The 27,921-nt window shown below is 40.5% G+C and overlaps 1 protein-coding gene across 1 annotated transcript in view; it reads left to right on the top strand.

Annotated features, from left to right (window-relative positions):
* The window catches only part of drosha (drosha ribonuclease III), a 136,380-nt gene that overhangs the window by 52,652 nt on the left and 55,807 nt on the right, over nucleotides 1-27,921 (top strand). Inside the window, exons 18-23 of the mRNA XM_084747144.1 lie at nucleotides 2,381-2,519; nucleotides 3,608-3,668; nucleotides 4,004-4,063; nucleotides 8,036-8,135; nucleotides 12,412-12,514; nucleotides 24,154-24,224. Coding sequence (XP_084603270.1) covers nucleotides 2,381-2,519; nucleotides 3,608-3,668; nucleotides 4,004-4,063; nucleotides 8,036-8,135; nucleotides 12,412-12,514; nucleotides 24,154-24,224 — 534 coding nt within the window. The remainder of the gene's footprint in view (nucleotides 1-2,380; nucleotides 2,520-3,607; nucleotides 3,669-4,003; nucleotides 4,064-8,035; nucleotides 8,136-12,411; nucleotides 12,515-24,153; nucleotides 24,225-27,921) is intronic.

Genomic DNA, 27,921 nt, shown 5'->3' with positions numbered 1-27,921 from the left:
GTAGGGCAGATAATTTTTTGAAGGGCGTAAGGCCAAACTGAGGGGGCACGGCGGTCATGGCCGCTGTGGCTGCTGTGAAATTCTTGCCCTGACTCATACACTTCAAAATGATTCACATGCTACCCATTAGATCTTTTAAAATGAAACTGTTTACTAGTCCTAACTGTGCTCGGTGCCAGGATTAGATGCCAGGCACAACAATACATATGTTTTGGGAACGCTCACTGATCAGAGATTTTTGGGCCCATGTTTTGTCAGCACTGTCATAGTTACTGGGATCCACAGTGGTGCCCAGTCCCTGCCTTTGTCTGCTTAATGAGAGCTCATCTTTATCTCTCACCTTTAATCAGTGCAGACTGCTGCTGGCAGGCCTTACTGCAGCAAAAAAAAAAAAGACCACCCAGAAAATGTGGTTTGTCCCAAACCTCTGCTGATTGAATGCTGGATGGCGTCCTACCAGTGCACAGAATCCCTTGAGTGCACAAGGCACGACTTAATAGGGCCTAGCCTGCCACTGTGCAGGCATGGCCAGGCATTGCTGTGTCCATAAGGGACCACCTCAATGAAAGGACTTTTCTCCCTCCCAGACTCCTCCACACCCAGTAATATCAGACCTGGAGCAGCTTTACAAGTTAGTGGAAATGGGTGGTTATATACTATTGATGGATATGGGTTTTATTTTTTTCCTGTTCTTTTCAGTCTGCTCTGCTTGAATTTGCCCAGGAATATCTGCCTCGTATTTTCATTTACTACTGCTACAAATTCACCTTTATTTTTTTTATTCCTGTTTCCAGTGCTGTGAGGGCTGCACTTTTGGCTTGTCTGTGTGCTTGTAGTGTCTCGTCCGTTCTGAGACAAAAAAAACAACAACAAAAAAAAACAGATCTACTGCTCTGCCACTTTGATGTTTGAGGGGATGTTGGAAAGCAGATGTGCAGAGATGGAATGAGAGACTCAAAATGCAACAAAGGCTAGATCATCACTTTTTTTTTTAACAAAATCTAGTGTGAATAAATGACAAGTTACGTGTAATTTTCTTAAATTACTTTTTGAAAGCAACCCACGCATCATAATCCCAAACCTAATGTTGTTTAGAGTCAATGTTCCAGTCATCTGCGGTACCTCAGCTGCCACAAACTGGTGACAAACTAAGGCTGGGGGTTGTGCTCGAACAGAAGTAGTTCATACAAGGTGTTTTGGCAGACTGCATCTAAAATCAAAAGTGTTTCTAGTTGTTCCAGATGGACACACTGGAAAGTGGGGCTCAGTGAGAGGGGGAAGATGCAGTATCATCAAAACACAGGTATAAAAGCATTTTCCACCAGTCTTGGTCACATGAAAAGGTTGAATGTTGGATTGCTGGTTTTGGAACGTTACAGAACAGACCCCTTACAGGCTAATCGATGCTCCCTTTATGAACGAAAATGGTAACAGGAAAGTTCAGATTTGTTGCCTTGGTAATTATGTTGTAAAATGCATTTATATTTTACATAACTGACCACCATCTTTTATCTTTATCCACCATTCTACCAACTGCGGTGCAGAACCCAGAATGCTTTTCAGTTCAGCTCAATAGTTTCTTTAATTTTGCTGAACAGAGACAAAGACAGAAACCCAGTAAAGCAACAGGAACCCTGGTGGTGCGCTCATAAACCCATTACATTTTGAATTCCCACAGATCATTGCAGATTTGATTATTTCCCACTTCTGAGAAAAAAATTAAATAGAATAGATTAAAAAGTTACACCCCTACTGCTTCTTTAGTCGGCTTTAGAACGTTAACTCCTCTCATTCATTCCATTTTTAACTCACTTTTTTAACACTAAATAGTCTTTTATTCTAGATCTGGTTATGTAAAGGATCAAATGCAGATAGTGTTTTAAGTTTCCAAGCTATTTGGTTGATCCTTTAGAGGATGGAGATGTCACAATTTCAATATTAAATTGATTAAAATGAAATCGAAAGGCTGACCGGTTGTTAAATCATACTTGATGCCATACAGACGAATTTGTAAACGTAAATGACTGCTGTCAGGGCATAAAACCCAATGATCAAGACTCAACAGTCTTAACAATGGCATAGCTGGCAGTGCTAAAAAAATGTTTAAGTCAAAATATTGAATTGAATTTTGACCGTAAAATCAAAATGATTTGGACGAGTGACACCTCTGTTTGAGGGACTGAGTACTGTTACCCAGCCCTGGTTGTAGGTCTAGATTCATTTTGATCTGTCCCCCCTTTGGAAATCAAAAAATGCACTCAAAGTAATTCACATTTGTGAATTAGCCTGACAGTGCCACTTTTATAAAAATTGCTCCTGTGGTTGAAAATTGTTAAATTGTTCCTGCTTTTTTTGTTAACTCCTTTATTCTCTCGTCCAGCTCGCCATGACTCATCCCAGTCACCACCTCAACTTCGGCATGAATCCTGATCATGCCCGCAACTCCCTCTCCAACTGTGGCATCCGCCAGCCTAAATACGGAGACAGGAAGGTCCACCACATGTACATGAGGAAGAAGGGTGGGTAGTTTGCATGCCTTGTTTCTTCTCTTATGCCATCCTTACACCTTAAGAGTTTTGAAAATTATTAAATTTCCAGTGTCGGTTTAGAGGCATGAGTCTTGCTCAATCGTTTGATGTGAGGCGGTCATAAAACTCAGTTTGAGCCGTCTTAAGTCAGTGTTTTTCTCATCTTGATGTTCCAATAAAGTCAAACGTAGAAAATAATTTAATATTATTGTAAGTCTTGGCGCTCATGCCATATGAAACGTTCTGAAACTTTCTTTGTATATGAGCTTTTCAAAATGCGAGTGAGCTGCTCTCACTGTTTATCTCTGGATCAGGATCCTTTAGCTTATAAATATCTAAATAGTTTGTTGGAGCTTCTCTCTCTGCAGATCTCAGGTGTTTTCAGCAACATGAACATACACATACCATTGGATAAGACCAGACAGAAATATTTTGTACTGTGAAAATGTCATAAAAGGAACATAATTTCAATGTTTTGATGGCTTTCTTGTTTCTAGAATAGATGATAAATTAATGTATTTTTGGCTGTGTGTGTGTGTGTGTGTATTACACAAGTTTGCTAGATAACTAAAATGTTAACAAAAAGTTATGTTATTTGCTAGTCATTTAGAAAATTAACAAAACTAGTTAACAAATAAAACATTACATTGTTGGGTAAATAATAGATGATTAAAAAACAGACCACAGCACAGTAAGGAAGAAAGAGACTGTCTGGGAGCAGCTGACAGACCGTTTTAAATATGTATTTTAAAAAAGCCTAACAATGCATTTTCGTGGGAAAGTGAAAATTCAGATTCAGTATATTGGCAAATAAATGACAGACATCTTGCAAAAAAATAAAAAATACAAGAGTGGCAACAAGATCCTCCAAGATCCCCAGTCTTTGCAAATCTTAGTTTGTGACTTAAAACTCTGTTACCTCTGAAAAATTGTCTTTAGATGTGACAGGCTGTCAGACTGAAGTCTTTTAGAAATTTCTTCAAAGTCTTTTTAAAATCTTCTCGTGTATGTATTACTGTCAAATGACCAGTCTGTCTCGTCCGGTCGCTCACCTCTCCACCCCGGGGATTTGTTTTCAGGAATCAACACGTTGATTAACATCATGTCTCGTCTGGGGCAGGATGACCCCTCCCCGTCAAGGTAGGCTGCCTGCGGGCACATATCTGTTCATGCTATCACTGACCACAGGAGCAATCAAAGGGACAATTCTTGTGATTAATATACCCGGCAGGCCCGCTGACAAGAAAATTAACTTTAACTGTGAAAGGAAGGGATATCTCAGGGGAAATGAAATGAGCTAATTTTAAGGGCAACGACTACTTATTATTAAATGTGAGCTGCTGTTATTCTTAGAGCGCTCATCAGGTGAGCAGCTGTGTGCGTTTGCCTGAAGTGCATCTTTCTCGCTACTTCTTCAACTGTCCTCACATTTCCACCTTGTCCTCCCCCCTCCTTCTCCTCCTCACTGCACCTAGGATCAATCACAACGAGAGACTGGAGTTCCTGGGCGATGCTGTTGTCGAGTTCCTCACCAGGTGAGAAAGCGCTCGCGCATCTTTGATAGACGCAACCACTAATTGAAGCCGACTACAACACCACCGGCCTTTCTTTCTTTCTTTCTTTTTTTTCCCCCTCCTTTCTCGCCCTCTCACTCCGTTTCTCCCTGCGTCTATCCGTATCTGTCACAACCGCACTCCTCTCCATACTTTCCACTCATTCAAGACGGGTGATTTACTGGTAATTGGAACTGGGATGTAATTTTTTTTTTTTTTCCACCCCCTACCCCCTTTTTTTAACGGCCTGAAATTCTCCATGACAACTTGCAATTAGCTGTCTGGAATTGCTGTCTGGAATGCTGACTGTGTTATTGACTCCCAGGTGAGTGCGGCCGTTGCTGCCCGGCACTTACCTAAGCACGGTGCTAATTATACGTAGCTATTATTAATCTCGCACACTACCTTGCGAGGAAGTGCCCACCTACCTGCTGCACCTCCACCTCCTCGTCTGAGTGCATACTACTTGAAGAAAATACAGCAGAACTGCTCTCTTTCTACATACACTCACAGGTTAGAAGAAGAATAGATTTTTTTTTTTATCTGACTTCCATTTGCCCAACAGCGTAAGTCCTACTACCAAAATCCAATTGGTAACCTTCGATGCTAACACTTCCACAGCAGTGAACATTCAGGAGCGGGATTAAACCTTAATGGGAACTGACACTGGGTTACACAGGACACTGCTCCGGCTCCTTATGCAGCAGGAACAGTGTTACACAAAGAAGGTGGTTAGCCTCTGTTTCTCTGGATATCTCTGGGCATGTTTTGCCACTTTCCCTCCTTCTCCTCCCCACCTCCTCCTCCTCCTTCTTTTCCTCTGCCTTCCTTCTTTGATTGTTAGCGTCTGACGAGACATGCTTGGCCTACGCTCTGGCCCTCTGAATTATTTATCAGCCTCTTGTCCAGTTAAATGGCTACAGCGGATCCAGCCAACTGCCTGCCTTGTGCACCTCCAGTGCGCGCTGCCCTTGGAGGCTATCTGTGCCTCTGCTGTCCAGCCAACAGAATATTTTGCACATTTGAACAGCACCCAACACAGTGGGTTAGTGTAGAACAGAGGGGGGGTCAGCAGGAGGTTGTTTTTTTTTTTTTTTTTTTAAAGGGTCAGTGGATGATGTAAAAAGACCAAGTCCTCTTGCAATATTTGGGATCCTTCTCCTGAAAAAGTTAATATTTCATTAAAGGGAGTCATTAAAGTTCAGGTACGTTTTTAAATTAGTAATAATTATTGAAGATAAAGTGAACCTCACTAGTGCTTTTGGATTTGTTCATCCATACAAAAAAATGGGTTGCAGCAACAGATTATTTTTTATCTAAAATTAATTCTGATCAAAGTGGGGTTAAAATGAGTAAATCCTTATTTAAAATTAAGCAGAGCTTAATCAATGTGGAGAGGCTTGCTTACCCAAATTTAAATAAATAAATCTGAGTGCTGCCTGGACCTATAAGTATACAAAAAAGGGGAACGTTATCTCCCAGCTGTTGAAATCCTGCTAAAAAGCTGACAGAATGTTATATTGTTTGCTAACTAGTTAAAAAGCTAACAAAGCTAGCTAGCAAAAAAAATAAACATAACTTTATATTGTTTGTAAATCTATGAAGTTACCAAAATATTACATTGTTTGCTAGCTAGCTAAAAAGTTAACAAAACATTACAAAGTAACTAAACAGTTACCAAAATGCTTAATTTTCTTCTTGGCAGTTAAAAAGTTAAAAATTGTTTGCAAGATAGCTTAAAAGTTGGTTAGACTAGTTAGCCGACTCACGATAGTTCAGCAGAGAAGTAATTTCTCCTTGCTGGCTGAGCTGATGGAGCAAAAAGGCCAAATAACAGAATACTGAAAAATGGACAGCAACGTGAAAGGAAACTGCCTGGCAGAAATTACAGACCCTTTTAGAGGATCAGCTGGAGTGAAAGAAAAAGGATGCATCAGGCAGGTTCACTCTGTCTCTTCACTTTCTTTGAGGAACTTGATTATTTTGCTCAATTCATCACAAAAAGGCAGCTGTTTTAAAAGTTAAACCTCCTCAAGTGTAAATTTGAAGTTAATACCAGATACAGTTTAAAGTTTTGGTGCAACAGAATTAAATTTGATACAAATTAAAGGTTTAAATTTGATCCTTTTTTTTATTTAAGCTAGTTTAAAAGTTTGGAGCAACATAATTTAAAGTTAAAGCATGATTTAATTGGGTTTAAAACTGAATCCCTGTCGGTGCGACCCGGCTTGAGAGTCACCGCTGCAGAACATGTGAGGAAAAGCACATGAGAAATGGATTACAGATGAGCTTCAGAGCTACTGGCTGGAAAGATCCACAGTTTTTTATGTTCACTTAATAACCCTGTGATGTAGTGCGTGGTCAGTGGGGTCGATAGTTCACTGCATAATGAAGACCGTTTCTGAAGACCATTTTCTTTGTGAATCAACTGTGTCTTGTGTGGCGATCTGCTTCTGATTAATAAACTGAGGCGCAAACATGATTTTTCTTTTTGCACCTGAAGAGCGCTGTGCAGCCCAGTTAAGCGCTCTCTGTGACTGACACTTTTGCCAGCAAACCGAGTGTCTCTGGTCTAATTATTTTTCATTACGCTAAGTGGTTTTTATTAATTCCAAGTGCTTTGTTTTCACACTAAGATCACAATACCCTGACAAATAGACCTCTCGTGAATTTGGAAAACAGAACGCCACCTGCTTTCCTCCCTTTTGCATTGATTAGAAATGACTGAATTAAATGGCCTGTTTTAATTCAAATGAAATCAAATGATACGCTGTGGTTAGGGAGACGCTGGACCGTAATGAAAATGGAACCTGCTCTCCCGGAACCCAGCTGTGGAACCAGTGAAGCGTCCGTGGCCATTTCTGGGTTCCAGCACAGACCTGGAAAGGCTGGAAATGTCTGAAAAATTAATTGGGTGGTCTTGAAAAATTTGGTCACTGCAGGATGAGGCAGCAGGAAACAAATATCTAACAGGTTTTTTTTTTTAGAAAGTTGTACCCACACTGTTCTTCATCACATTTTCTCAGTTTGTTGTTCTGTCAGTAGATTTTGTGATGGTTATATTTCTAAGGAAGCCCTGAGACGCAAGTGAGAAAAAAAAAAAAAAAAAAATTCTAACTCTGATCTAAATTATTTTCTCTCCTGTGTTTAAATTCCTTCATTTTTAAATCTGTGAAAAAAAAAGTTTTTGTCAGGATAATTTTGGTTTTGGTTGTTGCAGTACTCATTTTGGCCACAAGAGGCTGTAGTGCACCACTCCCTCATGTTCTGAATAAGACTAAAATCAGTCAGATTTTTTTCCAGGTGAGTTTTTAATTCTCCACACACTCTAAATTCAATGTTCATGTCTGTAAGGGATAATGCACAGTATGTAAAATATTATGTACTTCACTTGTTGGGGTTTAATTCTTTACTAATAACCTGCCCAGAGTTCATTATTCCCCTTGTTACAAGGTAAATTACCCCAGAAATCAATAATTTGACACACAATATTTAATTAGAAAATTATTTAAGTGATTTAAAAATGATTTGCACAGAAATAAGACCTTAGAATGCTGTAATTGACCAATCAGAATGGAGTATTTAAGGAAGCTTTGTACTAATAATCAGTGTTATGTAACATTACTGTCATGTCTGTCTTTTGGCTAGAAATGTATTTTAATTGACTGTGAGCTGTGGAGTCATAGGAGTGCCATAAAAATGAATAAATATGTAAAAGAATAAGAAAATAAATGTGAAAATATAAAGACAAATATATATTTTATATTTCCACTTTTGTTTTGGTTTTTGTTTTTACAGATTTATTCTTTTTTTATGACACTCCTGTGACTCCATACTTATCTGTCGTGAGCATTAAAAAGAAAAGAAAATCTTTTTTGCAAACTTTTTTCACTTATTTTTACAAATTAAAGCTGTAATTCTGCCCTGACGCATCTCCGTTGTCTGTGTCCACAGTGTCCACCTGTACTACCTGTTCCCCAGCTTGGAGGAGGGCGGCCTGGCCACCTACAGAACAGCCATCGTGCAGAACCAGCACTTAGCCATGCTGGCCAAGGTAAGCTGGGCTCCTCCTGCAGCTCATAACGAGTCCTCCGTCCGCGGGTCAGGACGGTGAGAGGTCTGTGAACTGACAGGAGAACATGTTTGAGACAGTGTTATTGTTTTCTGTCTTGCCGTTATGACTTTTCTTCTTTCTAAGGGGGCACTGGGGAAAACAGTAATTTTGTCTTTCTGCCATCCCTACCCTTTTTTTTTTGCCCCCTCAGGTTTGTAATTGGAGTTAAAAGGTTGTTGTTTTGGAGGACTAGACTAGTGCGGCTGGGGTCCCTACGGGCCCCTAGAGGTCTTCCTGAAACACTCTCCAGTTCCTGTTATCGCCGGGCCCCCTCGCTTCCCTCCTTCTCCCTCTCGCTGGCAGCGTCGTACAGCCAAGCCTCGCTCACTGGCACGTTTGTAAAGAACACAACAATAATCGTCCCGTGATGTGGAGAAAGCAATTAAAAACTTCAATCTTTCATGTTGCTCCCCGCTGAATACAAAGATGCAGCCGCCCGAATCTGCATTAGTGCTGTGTAGCAGTTTGGCTTGTTTCAATTTGCCGCTCGCGGTAAAGTGAGTGTGATACAGTGTTCGACGTTGCCAAGTTGTTTACCAGGCTCCTCTAAAGCCGTCTGCTCAAGAACACTCGCAATTATCTTTCAAAAAATATCTTCAGCGAGCGACGGCACAATCCGCCACTTCACTTGGAAGGCTTAAAAGTCAGAACGGTTTCCCTCTGAGTTGGAGTATTTATGAATTGTGATTTAATTTGTGTGTGCAATCGCGGGGGGTGGGATACCACCAACAGTTATCAGCCGTAATTAAATAGCACCCTGACTGTGTTTTTTGCCGGGTGTGCGTCTGTGGGCTACTTTTGACTTGGCTCACAGAAAAATAGTTGGAGAAAGTTTGACTGACCCACAGTCCCAAACATCAAAACATTTATTTACTTTAAATGCAAACCAAGCACATCATTATTATTATTATTATGGATACTTGATATTGGACTTATACCGATGCAGATACCGATACATGCACAGACTATTTCTACTTAATCTCATTCGGTGGAATTAACAGATCATTTTGGCCACTTATTTTTCAGGAGGTTTTGTGATGGTTATACGTCTATGGAAGCCCTGACAGGCAAAAATAAAATGTTTAAGTCAAAATACAAAAGAAAAATCAGTATTTTCACGTTAATTTGTAAATTTCTTTCTGTATATTCATATTTTTCATCTAGATGACTCTTTTTTGTATAAATATTCAGAATAATCTTTTATTATATAATAATTTATATGCATAGATTTATTTAAATGCAAACCAAGCATGTTATCATAATTATTATTATGGATGCATGATATTGAATTTTTGCAGATATCCAATATTCTCCAACTCATTTTGGCCGTTTACCAACGCCGATACAGATATATGCACATACTTTTTCCACTTAATTGCAGAGAACATCAAGTCTCTTATGCAGTGGAAATAGCATTATTATTATTATTATTATTTCTTACTTTTCTTCATTGTGCGTGTGTGTGTTCTTATTTTTGTTGATCTGAAGAGTCACTTTCAGTAAGTTTTGTGCTACAGAAGCCCTGACAGGCAAAAAATAAAATATAGGCAAAATATGGAAGTAAGATAAGTATTTTAATTTATTTTGACATTGATTTGTTTATTTATTTTGTATATTAATATTTGTTTTTACTATAGAACAATTTCGATAGCACCCTGACTGTTTTTTGCCGGGTGTGCGTCTGTGGTTCTCTGCCAGTGAAGTCAAGTTGAGTTCACAGAAACTTGGTTCACAGAAATAGTTGGAGAAAGTTTATTTATTTTAAATGCACACCAAGCTTTTTATTATTTATTTGTTTGTTTTCATGGATGCACGATGTTGGATTTTTTGCAGACATATGATATTTTCCAACTCATTTTGGCTGTTAGAAAAAAATAATACCAATATATGCACATTTTTTCCCTATCTAATTGCAGAGAGCATCAAGTCTCTCATGCAGTGGAATTAACATTTTATTATGACCACTCTTATGCTGACGGCCCTCTGGCAGATGCAGACATAAATTACACTTTCACTGGGCAAAAAAATGAAAAAAACAACTACTGTTGATGTTTTTTTTTGTCTTTGTTTTTCGCCAATTTGTCCAAATTATCAGGATGGCGGCTTTTTAAGATGGACAATTATATTTTCAGTTTACAGTTTAGTTCAGCAGACGCTTTTATCCAAAGCGACGCACATTTAAGAGCAGATACAACACAAGAGAGGAGAGAACAACATGAGTCAGTGTCAGAAAGCAAAGTTTACAGGCAATATGTAGAGTGCATATGACGCATCGGATTTAAAAAAAATAATTTTATTTGATTAAGTAAAATGCCATGTTGTGCTAATAAATCTGACAGCTCACCTCCCCAACCAGGCAATTAAAAAAAGCATTAAACTAATTTGGTTAGTCGTTAAAGTTTTTAATGCTAAGTAACAGCAAATTCTTCCTTTCATTATCATCTGTCACGCTACACTCTGTTTCTTTTTATTGCATTTTCTTATTCATGCAACAAAACATATAACAACATTCAAATAAAATGAAATGACATTATAGAAGTGTGCCTGACTTGAGGAGTCTCAGTTGACTGGGGGTCTAACTGGTGATTCGACTCATTGACTTTCAGGTTGCCGTCCTAATTATTATTACTAAGAGTGGCTTGTTTGTTGCTGTCGGGTCAATTAGAGGAGAGATTTTCCATCCAGTTTCCTATCACGTATTCTCCAAATAGGTCATCTTAGTCGATCAGCTTTACCGGCCAAGTATGTTTTTCATTGTTCTCAACGTTATTTACGCAATGAGAGACGTGCAGCTGAGAGCAAGGACGACGAAACCGAACAGAAAAAGGTGAAGAATAAAGAACGGTTTGGCCTGTAAAGTACACAAGTATGTGGAAAAGAATAGGTGTATCTCTAAAGATAAAATAATCACCAATGACCGACAACATAAATAAAAATATAGATATGCCAGTTATTTGTAATATAGTTATAATATAAACCATCTTGATGAGCTGAACAGGCCCATGTCAGCTGCAGGATCAGCCCGAGTTTCACAACGAGGAAAATCCCTACATGTTGAAAAATGGAGCAACTTTGGAAAAGGCTATAGAGAGATTAAAAGAAAAAAGGATAAACAGCACTTTATTAATCCCATTGGGAAATTACAGTATAAGTCACATAAATCACGAAACAAGAGACATAAGAACAGCAGAAGAGGTACTGTGGGGAAGAAACATGATTCAACAAACTGCCATGAATAAGAATAAACAACTACGATAAAATAAAGTCTGATAATAGACACAAAACTAAAAAAATAGAACCATACTTGAGCTATGAATAAATGTCAGAAACTTTTGCCCACAACCCAATGAAGATTCAGTTTTCAGTCAGAGAGAAGTAAAGAAAACAGAAAATATTCACATTTAAGAAGCTGGAAACAGAGAACTTTACTTCTACTACAACTTTGTCTCTGCAGTAGAATCTACTGGAACTGATTCAGAATCAATCTACTTTCTTTATTCTATAAAGAAAGTAGATTGCCATTTAGTAGATGCCATTTAGTTCCATCATACCGGAGAGAAGGCAGTCATCTTTACAGCCAATATCTCCAAAGCTCTGCAACTCACGTTAAAACTATCTAGATGGATAAACAGCACTGCAGGCCACAGGGAAAATGTGTAGTTTTGATTTTGGGGTGAACTGTTCCTTTAAAGTCCACCTCTCTGTTATGCATATGTTCATCATTAATGAATATTATTGTAAAAAGTGACCAGTGAAAGAACTCACTTCTTTTCAGGCAGAATGAAGGTCATCACTGCAGTATTTCACCATTTATCTTGGGATTATCTGCCCTGTGTGTGTGTGTGTGTGTGTGTGTATGTGAGTACGTGTGTGTGTGTGTGTGTGTATGTGTATGCGCCAGTGTAATTTTGTGCACGTGTGTGGACATTTTCCTCCTGTGCCGGCTTAGTGCATCATGCCACAGCTGGACAACACATGGGCACATCTGTCAGTGCCATGAAGTAGAACCTTTTCCAGCAAGGGCAGGCAATCTTTTTCATTTCCCTCGAGTTTTTTTGGTCCCCCCCCCCCCGCCCACTCTTTTTTTTTTTTGCCTTGTTTTCCGTGGAGAACCAATGAAAATGTGCAACACCAAAAAATGCTATTACTTTTTCAAGAGGCTATTACTGAGGTGTCGGTGGCGGGGCGCTGATATGAATGTGTTTGTCTTTTACAGAAACTGGAGTTGGATCGCTTCATGCTCTACGCTCACGGACCAGATCTGTGCCGGGAGTCGGACCTGCGACACGCCATGGCCAACTGCTTCGAGGCCCTTATCGGTGAGATTCCCGCGAGACACAGATGGAAGCCGGGATGATGGTTGTGCAGAAGAACAAAAAAGAAAAACAGAAATGCATTTTGAGTGAACTAAATATGTAAATCTATTCCTAAAAGAATAGATTTACATATACTGAAAACAAATGCAGTCTCTCAGCTCTTACAAACACAACACAGAAATTAGTAGGGGGTTTAATACTCCAGTTTTAGTTGAGTTCTGCTTTGCTGGACTTTGCAGCAGCATGTAAGTTGTTTTTTTTGTTGGAAACTGGCATTCCAAAATATTGTTTTCCCTCTTTTTTGGCGTTTTAAAACGCAGAAATGAGACAACATATTCCTCCAACACACCTCAAACTCTCAGAGACAGGGAATAAAATAAACACGCACAAAGATTAAACAAAATAAAACACACACAGACAGAAAATAAATAAAATAAAATAGAAGGATAGGAGAGCGTGAAATTCTCGATTGTTTCCTGCCTTGTTTTTTTCTGATTGCTGAATCAATTTTATTAATATATAAATAACTAGCAGTTGTCCGTTAGCTTGATGCTAACACATAATGGGAATTTACTGTGTTAACAGAAATTAGCATCATAGTCTTAATATTATTGTAAGAAACATTTTACTTCACATGCATGACATTAAATGACTCGTGTGGTCATACTTGTATTCATACATTTCCCACTGTGGCCATCTACAGCAACCTCAAAGGTTCAAAACTCAAATTAAAAATTCACAGTGGGTTAAAAAATAAAACTGGAGTGAATGATTGAACTTTTTCTCATAGTTCTAGAGTTTAAAAGGCCAAGAAAAAGCACAATAATCATAAAATCAAATTGTAATACTTGTAGAATCACAAAACATGATGGTAAAGTAAGCGTATCACCCCAGCTCTTTTAGAATAGGGAGAGAAGTACAATAAAAAAAAAAAAGTGCTTACTTCAAAGAATGGACGCATTGAGAATCAGTTGGGGTCCAGAGAGGTTAAGAGTATTTATATATGAGATAATGGGCTGCCATCTTTTGTAGAACCTGGCAGATGAACCCTCTTAAGGAATATTTCACCTTTTCAAATGACAGAGAAGACATTAAGTCAGTTATCCAGGATGTGGTAAAGGGTGGATTTATGCTTCTTCCACTGCAGCAGAATACGTCTATGAGCTGTAAGTGAGGCAACAGCTGAATCTTTTTCTCGGAGAGTCTGGCTGATAAAAGGTGTAGCCCAAAAATGGGCTAGGGTCAGGGTTTGTTTTTATTAAAGAAACAAGAGCAAGACTCATCTAATTTTGGACAAGAAAATTTGAGTATGATTCACTGATGATGAGCCACATCTGTCACATTTATCACCTGGAATTAAGGCGTTTTTAGGGCAAGACCCCAGACTTATTGGGGCATCGAGGCCAAAACTAATGGTGTGATAATTACATTATATGAGGAAAAAACAGTATTAGTACAATTAACTGATAATTAGTGGATCAGCTGCCGTCAGTAATCAATACAAATATACTTAATTATATTATGATGATAGAGACAAATACAGTATACAGCAAACTAAGTTTAGAAAGATCCCTGTGGTAAAAATACTATAGCCAAACTCCCTGTAAGAAATGTGACATATCAACAGTTCCTTATGTGTAATAATAATAATCCAGAGAAAGAGAGAGCACACACCTAAAAAATACTGCCCTTTACGCAATTTTTTGCACTTGTGTGACACATTTTACAGATATCTGCTGTGTGGCTGCTCTAAGCTGTGAAAACTTGGCTCCAAAATGTGACGCAAGAGTTTCTGTGAGGCGAATGCGCTGCTGCTGATTTTCTTTTAAGGACACAAAGGCCAGAACAGGGCATGCCAAACTGGCCATATGGGTAGAAGCGGCGTTCCATCCGCACTCTGCGGCATCCATGGCACTGACCGTGGTAGAAAAACTTGGTATACAGGGTGTTGTGTGCCTGATACACATTCTTGTCTCGTCATTTTCTGGATAAACTACTGTGACCTGAAAAGTTGTTTGCTGAAATAATCTTTGTCTTAACTCACCCACAGGAGACCTCATGCCTGATGGTAGCTTCATAAAAAAAAGGATTTTCTTTTTCAATTTATGACGATACGTGATACATCTCGGCTCCTTGTACTGCAGACACGGCTGCACCCACGACTAATATTTGACTTCCCCGATTTTCAGATGACTTTTACTTGACTGTTGATTAACTCTTACACTGAACATCATAATGTTATACTGGAAAATATCACTAAATCAGGAGTCTAGTGGTAAATGCAAGACTACAATACCTCTCACATTGATGCAGTTAATTTAAAATAGATGAGTAAACTTGCTTTGGTAAACTGAACCCTTTGCAGGACCTTAACCTGATTTTTATCTGTAATGCTTCTCTGCATAAATGTGATTTAATTCAGCTGCTAACTTCCTGTGCTTTGAATGCTTTGAATCTTTTTATAGTTGAGTTCAGGGTTTCTGCATGTGTTAAGCTGTGTAAATAGCTGCAGTGGATTTCCCATTAGGCCCTGGAAACATTACACAGCTTTATTGATCTCAGGAGATGTGGTTTGACCTCTGGCTGGACAGGCAATCCCCAGAGCTCTGCTCTCCTTTACCCGCACCAAACACATAACACAAGCTGGCTATTCATCTCGCTAGCAGTTCACTGATAGAGTTTGTGCAGTGATTAGGACCCTGCGCTGGAAAACACACTCACAGAAACGCAGGAAAATCTCCTGGCGGTGGTGGGGACGGTCTCTCTCCTCTCCCCATCCAACCCCATGGGCAGCGCTAAGCCGAGCCTCGCTCTTGGAGAGCTGCAGAGTCGGCAGCTTTCCTCATCTTATCACCATCTTGATTGAACCAGTTCAGCCATCTCTGCGCTCCCCTGATGATAGATACAGAAAGTGGGTGGCTTTAAAGAGATCTTCTCCACGCTTCCCCTCCCCTCCACCACCGCCGCCGCCGCCCTCCCCTGCACCAAAACAGCAGCGACGAGCGGCGGGGGGAAACTGCTGACTGGCACCGCGGCCCCCTGTCGGCCCCGGGGCCCCGTTCTTGTTACGGGTTCATTATCGGCAGAGACGGGAGTCATAATCTATTCTGTCCCGTGGCTGTCGTTGCCTCATTGCTGCACACATCCGAGCAGGGCCGTGCCACTGGATGCTTCTCCACCCCCCCCCCCCTCCTCCTCTTCTATCTCCAAATTCAACTTAATAAAAGTGATGAATAAACAGGGGTGCTGTTATAAAGGAACCTGTGAGCAAACCGCTGTCAGAGAGCACCCCGTGGTGATGGGTTTTGGATTACTAACTCAAAAAACACCGCCCCTCCCTCCTCGCCGCAGACACACACGCTGTGGGGCAAAACATGCACACGTACGCACAGATCCGAGATGCACGAAGTCACTTGCATCGAGAATGCCGTCTGATGTTGCCTCTCTTCTTTCAGCGAGACTTTTGTCATCTTCATTTCAGTTTTTTTTTTAGCTCAAACGCCTCCTTTAAGACCTTGTCGTTGAGCAGTCTATCTGTCTCCACCCACCCCTGTCTCTGACTTACTCTTTATGTCTCTTTGCGTTCCTCCTCCTCTCTCTGTTCCCCCCCTGTGATCTAGAGTTTGGGTGTTATTAGGTGAAAGATGTGCCACACAGATGATGAGTCATCCTGTCACTCTGTCATCTCTCCCCCTCCCCTTTCTCTTCCTTCCCTCACCCTCCAGCCCTCCCAACTCCCTCACCGCGCAGAGCGTTTTCTCTTTACAAGACAAACTCAGATCGCTCGCACGTGCCGTGGGACGGTACGAGGGGCACGCAGGCGCTGTCATTTCATCCTCACGCGGGCCTGACAGAGACGTCAAGCCACCGCTTTCCCAAAAGCAGCAGGCGCCGCATCAACAGACGCACACACTTTTTGCAGACGTGTCGCTGCCTTGTTGTGTGAAGGTAGCGTCGTTTTTCTTATTTATTTAATTTTTTTCTTATTTTAACACACGTTTTATTTCCTCCAGCTTGCACATGTGTAGAATTCAGATGAAATATGACATGCTCATAATATTTCCAAGGCTCTGGCATAATGTTCCCTGACCTTTGTTTTATTTGTTTCTGTGCCACGGACACCGTTGAACTTGAACTAAGTTGGAAATGGCTCATAACCTCCTGCTTCGCTTTGGCAATGAAGTCATTTTAGGGCAAAGTCACTTTGTTCACCCACTCTTGAGAACTGAGACAAATCATGTTCTAAGAAAAAAACTCTCTTCTCTTAATTCTAATCAAAATTACACATTTTTTAATCATATTCTTATTTAGCTTTGACTCAGAAGGACTACAGAGTTGACATGTTGTGGTTGAGACACATCCGGTAGCAATATTTTTTATGAATATCTCAAAAAATAGAAAGTTTACCAGTGTTTTTTTAAACCAGGAAGTGGGACAGGGGTCCTTAGGGTATAACTAAACTTTTTTCTGCCTGATTAAATCATGTTTTTGTAAAAATCTGACAGAGTTGACAGAAATCTTTGACACAGCTTTAAAGAGCCACCATTTTTATTAAAACTTTAAAACAAAGATGATTGTAATAACGCATTTATACACATGTGATATCAGTAGGTTTTGTTAGTTTTAGATTTTGAAGACTTCTGACACATTTTTAAATTGTTTGAAGTTGTGATTTCTTGTTTGGGACAAGGGGCACAGAGCAAGAATACATTTTTACCCAAAAAAATGAAATTAGGCTGTTGGTATTAATAGTTTTTGATGTTTTTTTTATTGGTAGGGCCTGATTCGTCCCAGTTCTCATTTATGGTGATTTAGTATTTATGGGTTATTTGATAGGGACAGATAAGTCAAATCTGAAGGTAGCATCATGTTTCCCCTTTTTTCTTATTTTCACATGCTTTTTTTCTTCTAACATGCACTCGCGGAGAATTCAAATGACTCTCTTTCTGAGAGCTGTGATGGAATATGACATGCTCATAATATTTCCAAGGCCCTGGCAGATAGCTTTAACGGCTTACTGTGCATGTTTTCTGACCTTTGTTTTATTTGTTTCTTTGCCACGGTGACCGTTGAACCTGGGCTTTGTTGGAAATGGCAGATAATCTCCTGCTTTGCATGGGCAAAGCTTTCCCTCCATGGAGCCGAGACTGTGTCTATCTCCTAACCCCGAGGCAGGGCCATTCTCTTGCTCGAGACAGAGCGCGAAAGAAAGGGAGAGAGCTGGAGAGCGAGGGAGAATGGAGGGAGAGCGGTGGAGGAATGGAAAGCAAAGGCATCTGCAATGCAAATGGGTGCCCTGCAACCCTGAATAATTCAAAGTGTTGAATGGAAATCTTGCTTTTCTGATCCCCTGTCATTAACTTCTGCCGGAGTGGGCCATTCTCATTTGGGCTCTTTTGGCCTGCGCACCTCCCATTCTGTACCACCCCCTCCCCCCCAACCTTCCCTTTCTCTCTCTCACACACACCCTCGCCGCCTGTACTTTTGCTCTTGCCCACTTTACCTCTTCTCCGTCTTTAGAAACCACTTTCTCCGTCTGCTTATTCATAGAAAACTCTGCACGCCTGTTGCCCTCCCGTTTCCCTCTCAGGTCCTCGTCACTGATAAGCCACGTCGCTTCCTTCCTACCGAACTGTTTGAAAAGAATTGAGAGAAGAAGAAAAGAGGCCCCACTCTGTTTTTATGGCCCTAATTTCCTTGTACAGTTGATCTGTGGATTATACGCTGCCAGCAGCCATGGGGGATACAGATGGTGAACCTTTGTGAGGGCCCTCTCTAAGCTCTTCCTATTAAAAGAATGGAGAGAAAGGATTATCTCTCACTTGCTGAATATCAGATTCATACACAATGCAGCCGGTGTATTCATTGAGCGAGCACTGCTCCCTTTGTTAATTGCTGCAGTGGTAGCAGTGGTGGAGTTGGTTTTCTCCTGCGCCCTCTTATTTTTTTTTTGTTTCTCCGTCTTCTCACCCCCCCGCTCCAAGCCTCATTTTTGAAAAGTAAGATGTTTGATGTTACAATGCACTCAGCTTGCCTTTGTCGCCGCTGTGGTGGAAAAATTCTATTTTCCTGTTTTGGTTTCGTTTATTTTATTTATTTTTTTTTAGCCTTTAATGTGTTGCTTTCTGTGTCCGTCTGCTGCTTCAGCCCCCATTGAGCTGAGAGGGAGCGGCTTAATATATTATTTGATGGATTAGAGCCTGAGCGTTTTTGAATAATTCATTCTAGGTTATTAATGTGACTGTCAGCCGCTGGTGTTTCATATGCCCCTGACTCTGGGTTTTTATTGGTCACTGAAAGCCCACAGACATTGGAATTCTATTCCTAAACATAACACTGTACAGTCGGCATGGCTGTCTGAATTAGACTTGTGACAGATGTGGAGATTCATTAGCGGCCAGCCGTCTCTGGCCGTGACTGATATTCTCTGCGCAGAGCTGGATGAAAACTTAGTTAGAGTTTGTACACTTTGTTCTCTCTGAGTTGTATCAGATTTGTGTGGCGAAGTTTGTAATTTATCAGTTTAGAGTTGGGCTCCATTAAGCCGTGGTTTCATTTTCCAAAAAGTCCAAAGTTAGGAAAATACCCAGATTTATTGAGCTCAGTGTCTAACTAAAAGGCACACATTGCAGAGAGCAGTGTAAAGGTGACGATTTATCAAAAGAGCAAATGGGTAATCTACCTTGAAATAATTTGGGTTTTAGTACGCTGAACTTTTCTTAAAGGGAAAATTCACCACTTTTTGACAAATTTTGCCACTAAGACATCTCAGGTTTCCTGCTGCAACATCTGGTGTCAGTTGTACCAGCTGGTCTTAACTAAGCCTGGTGCTAACTGCTAAGTCAGCCTTAGTTAAGACCAGGCTTTAGAATGAACTTAACATCGGGTGCACCAACCAGACTTAAGCCTAGTATTAATTACACCCGGTCCTAGCAATTTGGATGCCCACAAGACTATGGGTGTTGTTTAGCAGCGTCCGTTGGTAGGACATCAATATTGCATTGTCTTGCTAATTCCTAGCTAATCATTTCTAATTTGCGGCAACGTTATGGAAGATCAAAGATAAAGAAAAGGCTATTTCATCTTGCAGTGAGGTAAGAAAATCACTAAAGCTGTACGGCCAGCACAAGAAACATGATAACAGATAAAAAGCAGCCGACTTGGAGAGAAATCATAAAAGACAGTAGATGGACAGATGTTTGTCTGAGAGTTGTTGAGCTGTTGAGTGAGGAGAAACTTGATAAACTTTGTCTTAATAAACTTTCTGTGACAAATTCCTAACTATCTGGGTATTCTTGTCAATTCTGCAGAAGATATTTAATTCTCCTGTCTGATGTTATGTCTGTGTAATCATCAGTCAGTTTTCACAAAGTTCTCTTGAATAACACAGATTGGCACAGAAGAGAAGTCGTGACTGAAGGCTGTATATGTCTGTATTGATCAGACTGGGTTTTGACTTTACGGCTGCTCCTGACTAGGCGGAAGATTCATACCCGGTCTTAGCAAGAAGAAGGCTTAAGCCTAGATGGTGCAACCAGTGTAACTATTAGGTTGGACTTACAATGTCAAGTTCGACTAGGTGTTATTCCTGTTGGTGCAACCGGCCCATGTTGTTGTTACTCAATCCAGTGATGTCACAGTGATGTAGTTGGTGTTAAAGAAGAACTACAGGGGGCGTCCTGATGGCTTGGTTGGTGCAGTGTGCATCCCATGTTTGGATTTCTAGTGGAAAAAAATGTTTGTACAGGATTCAGATTCAGTGTAATGTTGGTGAACTGCGGTCTTACATCAGTGTTATTAGGTTTTCTAGCAGCCGGTGAATCAATCTGATTTTCCTGGAAGTTTACAAAAAAAAATCCAGGAAAATCCAAATTTGTGCAAAGAGTATTGACCAACCTGTGGCACACTACTTTCAAGCAACTCGCAAGAGCATGCTCAGACTTACTAACAGTATCTCCTCTGACTCCTCGCACGTTTTAAGCAGAGAATACCAACTTCTGCTCTAGGCGATTCAGAGAGCCTCCATTTATATACAACAGGCTGAAAAATTCTTTTATACATCAGTCTGTCTTGTTGTGAAACCAAAATCAGTCTGCCACAATCTGAGATCTGAATCTAGAGGATAAAATGTGATATGTATGATTGTCATGGCTGTTTTTTTACATATATAAAACCGTTTAAAGTCTGTGTAGATTAATTTTAGTTAATACTGACAAGAAAAATGGGTCACATTGTAAAAGGTCATCTGGTGCACACACAAATCCAGTGTCCCCTCTCTGTGCAGTGGCACTGATTCTTCATGCACGTATTCTAGGCATGTTTCCCTCTGCCTGTATGTTGTGCTGGCTGCCCTGGCAGGGTCGACAACTCAGTGGTTTGAATGTGCCGGAGCTCAGAGACTGCAGAGTGATTTGGCCAGGGCATGATGTTACTGCAAGATGAGCTGCGGAGAGATGCTAGCATGTAATTGCCAGTTGAGTTGGCTGGGCGTCTTTGTGGGGGCTGTGTGTATTCAGGGCGTCAGCTGCAACTTTGCAGGCTGATGGGGTTCACTGTGAAGCACAGATCTCCGTTTAATGATTGCGGCAAGTTGTGCAATTGATTGGATCGCTTTGGGGCACACTTTTTGCACGGACAGCCGCCTTGTCAAGAGCGTTCTCACTGGAATTAAGTGCATATCTTGGTTTCTTCATCCACAGGGCCCTTTGATTGACACCAAAGGTGTTGCTTTGAGATTTTTAATACCTTCATAAATCTCTTGAGGCTCTCCTGGTTTTCCCTCCTTTCCTGCTTACCCCCCACCTTCCCCTTCCTCTTGCAAGAAGTTTTAAAAATCTAATAAGAAGCAAAAACTTTGAGTTTCACCGTCTTTGAGGCCTCCATTTGGGGGAACTTTCCAAATCTGCTGTGTCATCAAAACATGAAGAAAACTGCCTCCCGGCCCCACCCACACCCTCCTAGCCTCAGCATTCACACACATGAATGCATTATGAGTGATAGTTGAAAGACATTCAAAACGTGGTCCTAGGAGGGAGTTCTTATCCTCCCACAGCTGGTCTCCAGAGGAAACATCTGCTACGTAGGAGCATCAGGAAGTGAGGTCTACATGATGGTGAAACCACAAATCTCAGTGCTGATGGTTAGTGGAAAACATCCTGTGAAGAACCGCTCCCCCCTCCAGAGCCTCCTGCGGTCAGCCTCAGTGAGACGCTCGGCCTGCCATGCCAAGATTACAGAGACCTCGCTTACTGATGATGCACATCTGCAAGGGGTTTAGTGGCATGATGTGTTTGTGGACTACTTTAAGGAGAATTTAGATTTATAGATGCTGATTTTAGAGATGTAATGATTAAATTAAATTAAATAAATGACCATACCAGTTCCTTTAAAGTGATACCAACACCAATACACTAATTAATTTAATGCCCTTTTTCAAAGGTTCTTTATGAATAAAGCTTGCAGTGATTGCAAAACCGTATAAATAGTCTTTTTTTCTTGATCCGGGCTTGATCTGTTTGTTGAATGCCAGTATCCAAATCTGGATATTTGCAGATGGCATTCTGATACAAGTGCTCTTTTTTTTCTTTATTTCTATGATTGATTATTGTTAGGAGTAGTAGTAGGATTACATGGGGTTGAAACTGAGCATTAGTCTGGAAAGCTTATGTAGTTTGTGTAATGTAACTTGTGTAATGGTGTCCTGCAACCATTGCAGGGTGCTGTGAGATTCTGTCTTGTGGCATTCACATGTGCAGCCGACAGGCTGAGAGACAGCCTTCATTTGCCTAATTATCCCATGATGCATTGCTGAGTTGCAAAATTCAGATGGCTGTTTGCACTGGTTAATGTTATTTTAACAAATAGAAAACACATGGCAGACGAGCAGCGACTGCAGAATTAAGATTGGAATGAGTCTGATCCTCGATGAATGCCTTTCATCAGTGTCTTAGGCTCTGATGTTGGATCAGACCGGTCGCATCTCTGATTGATATATGTGCATGTGTTCGGATTTTGGACACTCATAAGCTCTGCAGGAAATTACTTTTTTGTGTGAAACCCACCATGACTGCTGCCTTCCAAATCCACAAACTCCTTTCATTATTCCACCACTCAACTAGATTTTTGTATTAGTAAAGGCCCTCCAAATGAATGAGAGCCTGTTAGTTGCCAAAGTGGCTGCTAGGGTGAGACAAAGTTGTCAGGCTTAATCAAATTTTACGAACATTTGGGCAATGGCTGGTAGTAATTTCCCACTCTGTTTAGAAGTAAAGGGCATGCAAGGCAGATAGAGTGGGTGTTCATTTGTGTTTGTCTTTGTGCTAGGTGGTTTGTTTGTATTTTTTTATGGTCTCGGTTATGTAGGCTGCATCGTCACTGTTTGTGTGTGTGTGCGTAAATGGCCTGTTAGCCATCTGAAAGCAGTTTCCCTCCCCAGATGATGAATCCCTCATATGTTTTTGATGTCGTCCATGAAAGCAGTTTGCGCATTTAGACTTGCAACCGCACCGCGCCCCATTTCCACTGGCTCATTTATGCACATAATAAAAACCACTGCACGATTGTATACCCAATTTGCCAGGTGGTTATTGCTTTCTAAATTGAATGAGCCACCCTAAGTGTGATGGTTCGAAGTTGTACAGAGCTTAAAGGCACCATGATAGTTCCACTGATTTTAGTAGAAACAGTAGAAGAGCAAACAACAAAACACACAAAGGAGGTTTGACTTGTGCAGAGGAGCTGACTGTTGCAACTGAATGAGCTGGAGATGCTGCATATCATTCCCGTAGAGAGAGAAATTTGGGATACTTGTCTCGTTCTTTACTTGCTGTGACAGCAGCTCTCTCTTTCTTGCAATTTGGGACCGATCCTCTATCGAATTTCCTCCTTTGTCCCTTGTCTTTTGTGGGTCCTGGCGTATGCTCATGCACTATGAAAATGTGTTTTTTCACGCTCACAATTCAAGTTAGATTCACCACTCTCTGTGTGTTGCGTGGACATCTGCACAGATAAGTCGTGCCCGAGAGTGTAGGCGAGTGATAAAGAGGACATTATACTTTTGTCCACACTGAGCGTGAAGTACGCAGGCCTGTATCTGGGCTCGCACATGTTTGTCAGGCCTATTCATACCTGAGCATGTGACACACAGGCTCAGCCTGCCACTCTAAAGTTTGATGTTTATGTGACCTTGGCCAGTTCCATTCCAGTGTGATGATGCAGCCATCACTTCCTCTCTTCCTCCTCCTCCTCCTCCTCTTCCTCCTCCTCCACTCGCGCTCTGACAAGGGGGAGGTGGATCTGCACGGGAACCCCGAGGTCATTTCACCGCCAAAAAGCAATAAAAATGCACTCCTACTTTTAATAAAGCAATTATAACTCATTGCCGAGTTCAATTAATTTTAAGTTTTCCATTAGGAGAGAAGTCGGAAATTGCCTCAGAATTGCTAGAAATTTTTTTTTACACCAGCAATGCACTGGTGGAATGTCATGCTTTTCACAGTGAGTTTAAATTTGTACGGGTGGAGGTTGGAGGCTGGTTTACCGTTTCACATGATACTGAGCGTTTTTCCAGTTTACGCACACCTCCTGACTAAATTTTATTGTGTTCATTTTCTCTTCATTCATCCTCAGTTTTTTTTTTTCAGGTGCCGTGTATTTGGAAGGAGGCTTGGAGGAGGCCCGGCAGCTCTTTGGTCGACTGCTTTTCAACAGCGAGGTAACGAACAAAGTTTATCACTCAGTAAAGCTGCAACAATTAATTGATTAATTAGTTAGTTGTCAACTATTAAAGGAACAATATGTAACAATTGCACATCCCAACAATAGTACTACTATTTAATATACGATATGTGGATGAAGTTAGTTGTTTCCCCCTGCCCCCTCCTCCCCAGACTCAAGGAAGGTCAGGCAGGCTGCAGGAACACTGCAGGAGTGCATGACAAGTACATAGAGTCCCACACTAAGTTGATTGTCTGTTTATAATCTTCACTTGTCTGTCAATGTAAAGCTAAGCATGTTATTCTGAAAACAAAAGCCCACTGCTCTGAAAATACACACTTGGAGTTCAGTGACTGCCTGCCAGATTCTATTAAGATTTTGCTCAATTCAACCCGGATCTAAGATCCAAGACTTTTTTCATCTTTAATTATTTTTCTAACCTACCTACCTAATAAACTTTTGTATACTTTAAATGAAAAAAGTGCACTTTGTGTAACTTTTAACGGTGAAGAATAACATTAAAAAACAGGGATATTTGCTCTCCCATTAGAAAGCCTAATTGTCTTTGCCGTTGTTATCGATTTATCAAGAAAATAATCAGTAGACTAATTTGTTTTCTGCCCTTTGCCACTCTGTAGTTTTATGTACAGGATGTGTATTTGCATGATTGTGTGTGTGTCCTTTTCTTTCTGTGGATGCTCCTGTGTGTGTGTGCACATCAGACGTAGAGATGAGCTGCGGACACGCTAGACAAGATTTTACTATTTGGATCTGTGGGAGACATAACTGTTACGTTTTTACCAATCCGGTCTCTTTTATTCGCTCAAACCCACACGCTGCGTGTTTTTGGCAAAGTATCACACGTTGCACGATACTGAGGCCGTGCCAGTCTCTCAAACCTGAGCTCTCACAATGCTCGCTTTACCCTGCAATACTTTTGTCTAGCTGCTTATTGTGTGAGCGCCGATATGCACAAAGATAAACAATAAGACTGAGGGAAAAAAGGAAATCTGGATGAAGCCATAGCTTGGCTTGTATATTTTGCAAAATGAACCGGAGGTGTGGAACATTGCGGTTTGCCAGTCTTGAGCGGGACACCTGCTATTGTTCATGAGTGTGTGTGTGTGTGTGTGTGTGTGTGTGTGATCAGCAGGCATGAATAATTGATGAATGAATCAGTATTTGCATTTATCTTGGCAAGAAATGTTATGAATCAATTAAATGACTTGCAGCACGTCTAGTATGTAGCAGCAGGCTTGGTTCTAATTGGGTATTGAGGGTGTTTGCCTGAGATTCAGTTGGTGACTCCCACACACATGGCGATCTATCAGACTTGTTTGATCAGAATGGTTAGTCTTTTAGAGACTTGATCAGAGGCTTCAAGTGTAAGTCTTTGAAAACCTCACACCACAAAACAACTGGAGAAGATTATCATTATTTGTTACAACCCTTCATGAAAAAAACAGCTGAAATGATGAAAAAAAAAATCAATCCATTAAACTGCAGTTCTTTGTTATACACTTTTATTTGCACGATTCTTTAAGGGTCAAGACCAAACATTACATGATCTGTTTCAGATTTTAGCCTTTTATTCGCAGTTCTATGACTTTGATTGACAAAACATTCGGCCTTGATTTGTCTCCATGCTTGGCCACGTTTACCATGAGTATTTTCCACTGTGTGACCAGCCATTGTGTTCCAGGGCTGACAGTAGAGTATCTGCTTCTGTGTGGAGAGCTGAAACGTCCTTGGTTCTGTTTTACTGTCATCCTCTGACCATGAAAGTTGACAGCAGTTATCAAGTTATTGAGCTGTCGTGAATTGGAGTTCTTTATTTGTACGATTAGAGATTCCCTCATAAAGACTGATTTTCTGGAGCAGCTGAACAGATATGATTTTTTTTTAAAACATAGAAAATAGATTTAAAATAGTGTAGGAACTTTATTATAAAGAGCCGAGCAGAAATCCACTATTAGACAAAGAGAAACATGCAAAAACAAACAGGTCTTCTAAAACAAAAGCAACACATCAATATCCCATGGCTACAAAAGATGCCTGCTGTTTGCACGTTTCCATGATAGTCTAATTGATGATAGGATATGGAGTGCAGGCGTTTGTTTCATCACTCAGGGAGACAACAGATGAGGGGAAAGTTAGGCGTGCTTATGATAGCATTTCCAGATGGAGCATCCATGTACAATGAGTAAAGAAAAGACAAAGACAGGGTGTGTTAGTAGCACATTTTATGAGGAAAAAAAAGAACCCAAGTAGACAATGAGAAGAAGGAAAGTTTAAACTGTGGTCCAACTTGGATTAAATCAATCTGTATTTGATGTAATAACAACAATGATTATAACATAAAACTATATACTACATCAAAGGATCTTAGATTCATGGTGAATAAGGACATTCGAGCTCAGAGATGCAGACGGGATTAGACAGGAGCTAAACCTTTCAACTTAAGTAATCAGCAAAATCAATTCTAAAATCTAATGGGAGCATTGTAAAAGGGCGGCCAAATGGGGCATATGTGATCTATATTCTTTGTTCTTCTTTAAAGTGTCTCTTCAGCATCTTGAACCCGCTGGAGATGAGTGTGAGCTTTGCAGCTTATGCAAGAAAACAAGGAATTAAATCAGTCAATACAAGAGTAATAAAGGCATAAATGAGTTTCTACAAATCTAAAAGGGATAAAGAATACGATTTAACAGCCCTTTGTACACAACCTAATTAGAATGAAAAGTTGTTTAAGATAAAGTTTAACCATTTCCTAAAACCAGGCAACTCTGCAAAATTATTTGATTAATGTGGGATCAAATTGTAAATATAATTGGTTATCATCTGCATAACATTAAAAAGAGACACCATTAACATGGAGCATGTCAATAAAAAAACAGACGGGGACCCAAACTGGAACCTTGAGGATCTCCACGTGTGATGTCTGTATGCAGAAAGTGGAAATACTGCAAACCATAGAAAGTGAAGTAATGCAGTTCCAAAACAGAAGGTCTCAAGTACAATTTTATGATCAACAGGGTTCAAATTGGTGGTATATTGGTTATTGAACGACCTTTAATACAAGTTGTTACATAGTCCAATTAACCCGTAACCTCAAAAAGTCAAAAGGGAATTGGGTCCCTTAATAACACTATTGATGGTCCCTGTCTTTTAAGCTGCTAAGCCGGGGGATATTACAGGTTTACCTGTTGACATGTCTAGTTGCTCCTCAGCCATGAATGGTCCAGATCACTGAAGACGGCTTTGTCTTCCAGCTCTGCCTGGGATTGGATTGACTCTTTATCGGGCAGCTAGCCAGTACTGTCCAGGGTTCAATGTTAACCCTAGCCCGTAGCCAAAAAAAGTTACTCTGTGGCCACTAAATATTCCATGCAGTTTTTAAAAATGTGGTGCGTCGCCAGTTTCATCAAACCAGGTGGACAACACAAGTGTCACAAGTAAAGAAGGCTGTGTTCAGTTGTGTTAAATTGTCTTTTCTGTTGTTTTACACAAGTTTGCACTTGGGCCACCAAAAATGTGCTCTGACCACCAAATTTAGGCACTTGATGGCCCGTCAGTGCTTAAAAATATTAGCATCTATCTCTGTCTTTCATTTCTCACTGTTTCGCTCCTGTTTTGGAGTTTGTTAAGCCACAGAGTTTCTGTAAGTGCCAATAAAAAAACCCAAACACTAGGTA

Source organism: Lutjanus erythropterus, chromosome 21 (assembly GCF_056507025.1).
Source record: "Lutjanus erythropterus isolate fLutEry1 chromosome 21, fLutEry1.hap2, whole genome shotgun sequence".
Lineage (NCBI taxonomy): Eukaryota > Metazoa > Chordata > Actinopteri > Lutjaniformes > Lutjanidae > Lutjanus > Lutjanus erythropterus.
Note: the sequence above shows the minus strand (reverse complement) of the source record. Positions and strands in the feature narration are given on the sequence as shown.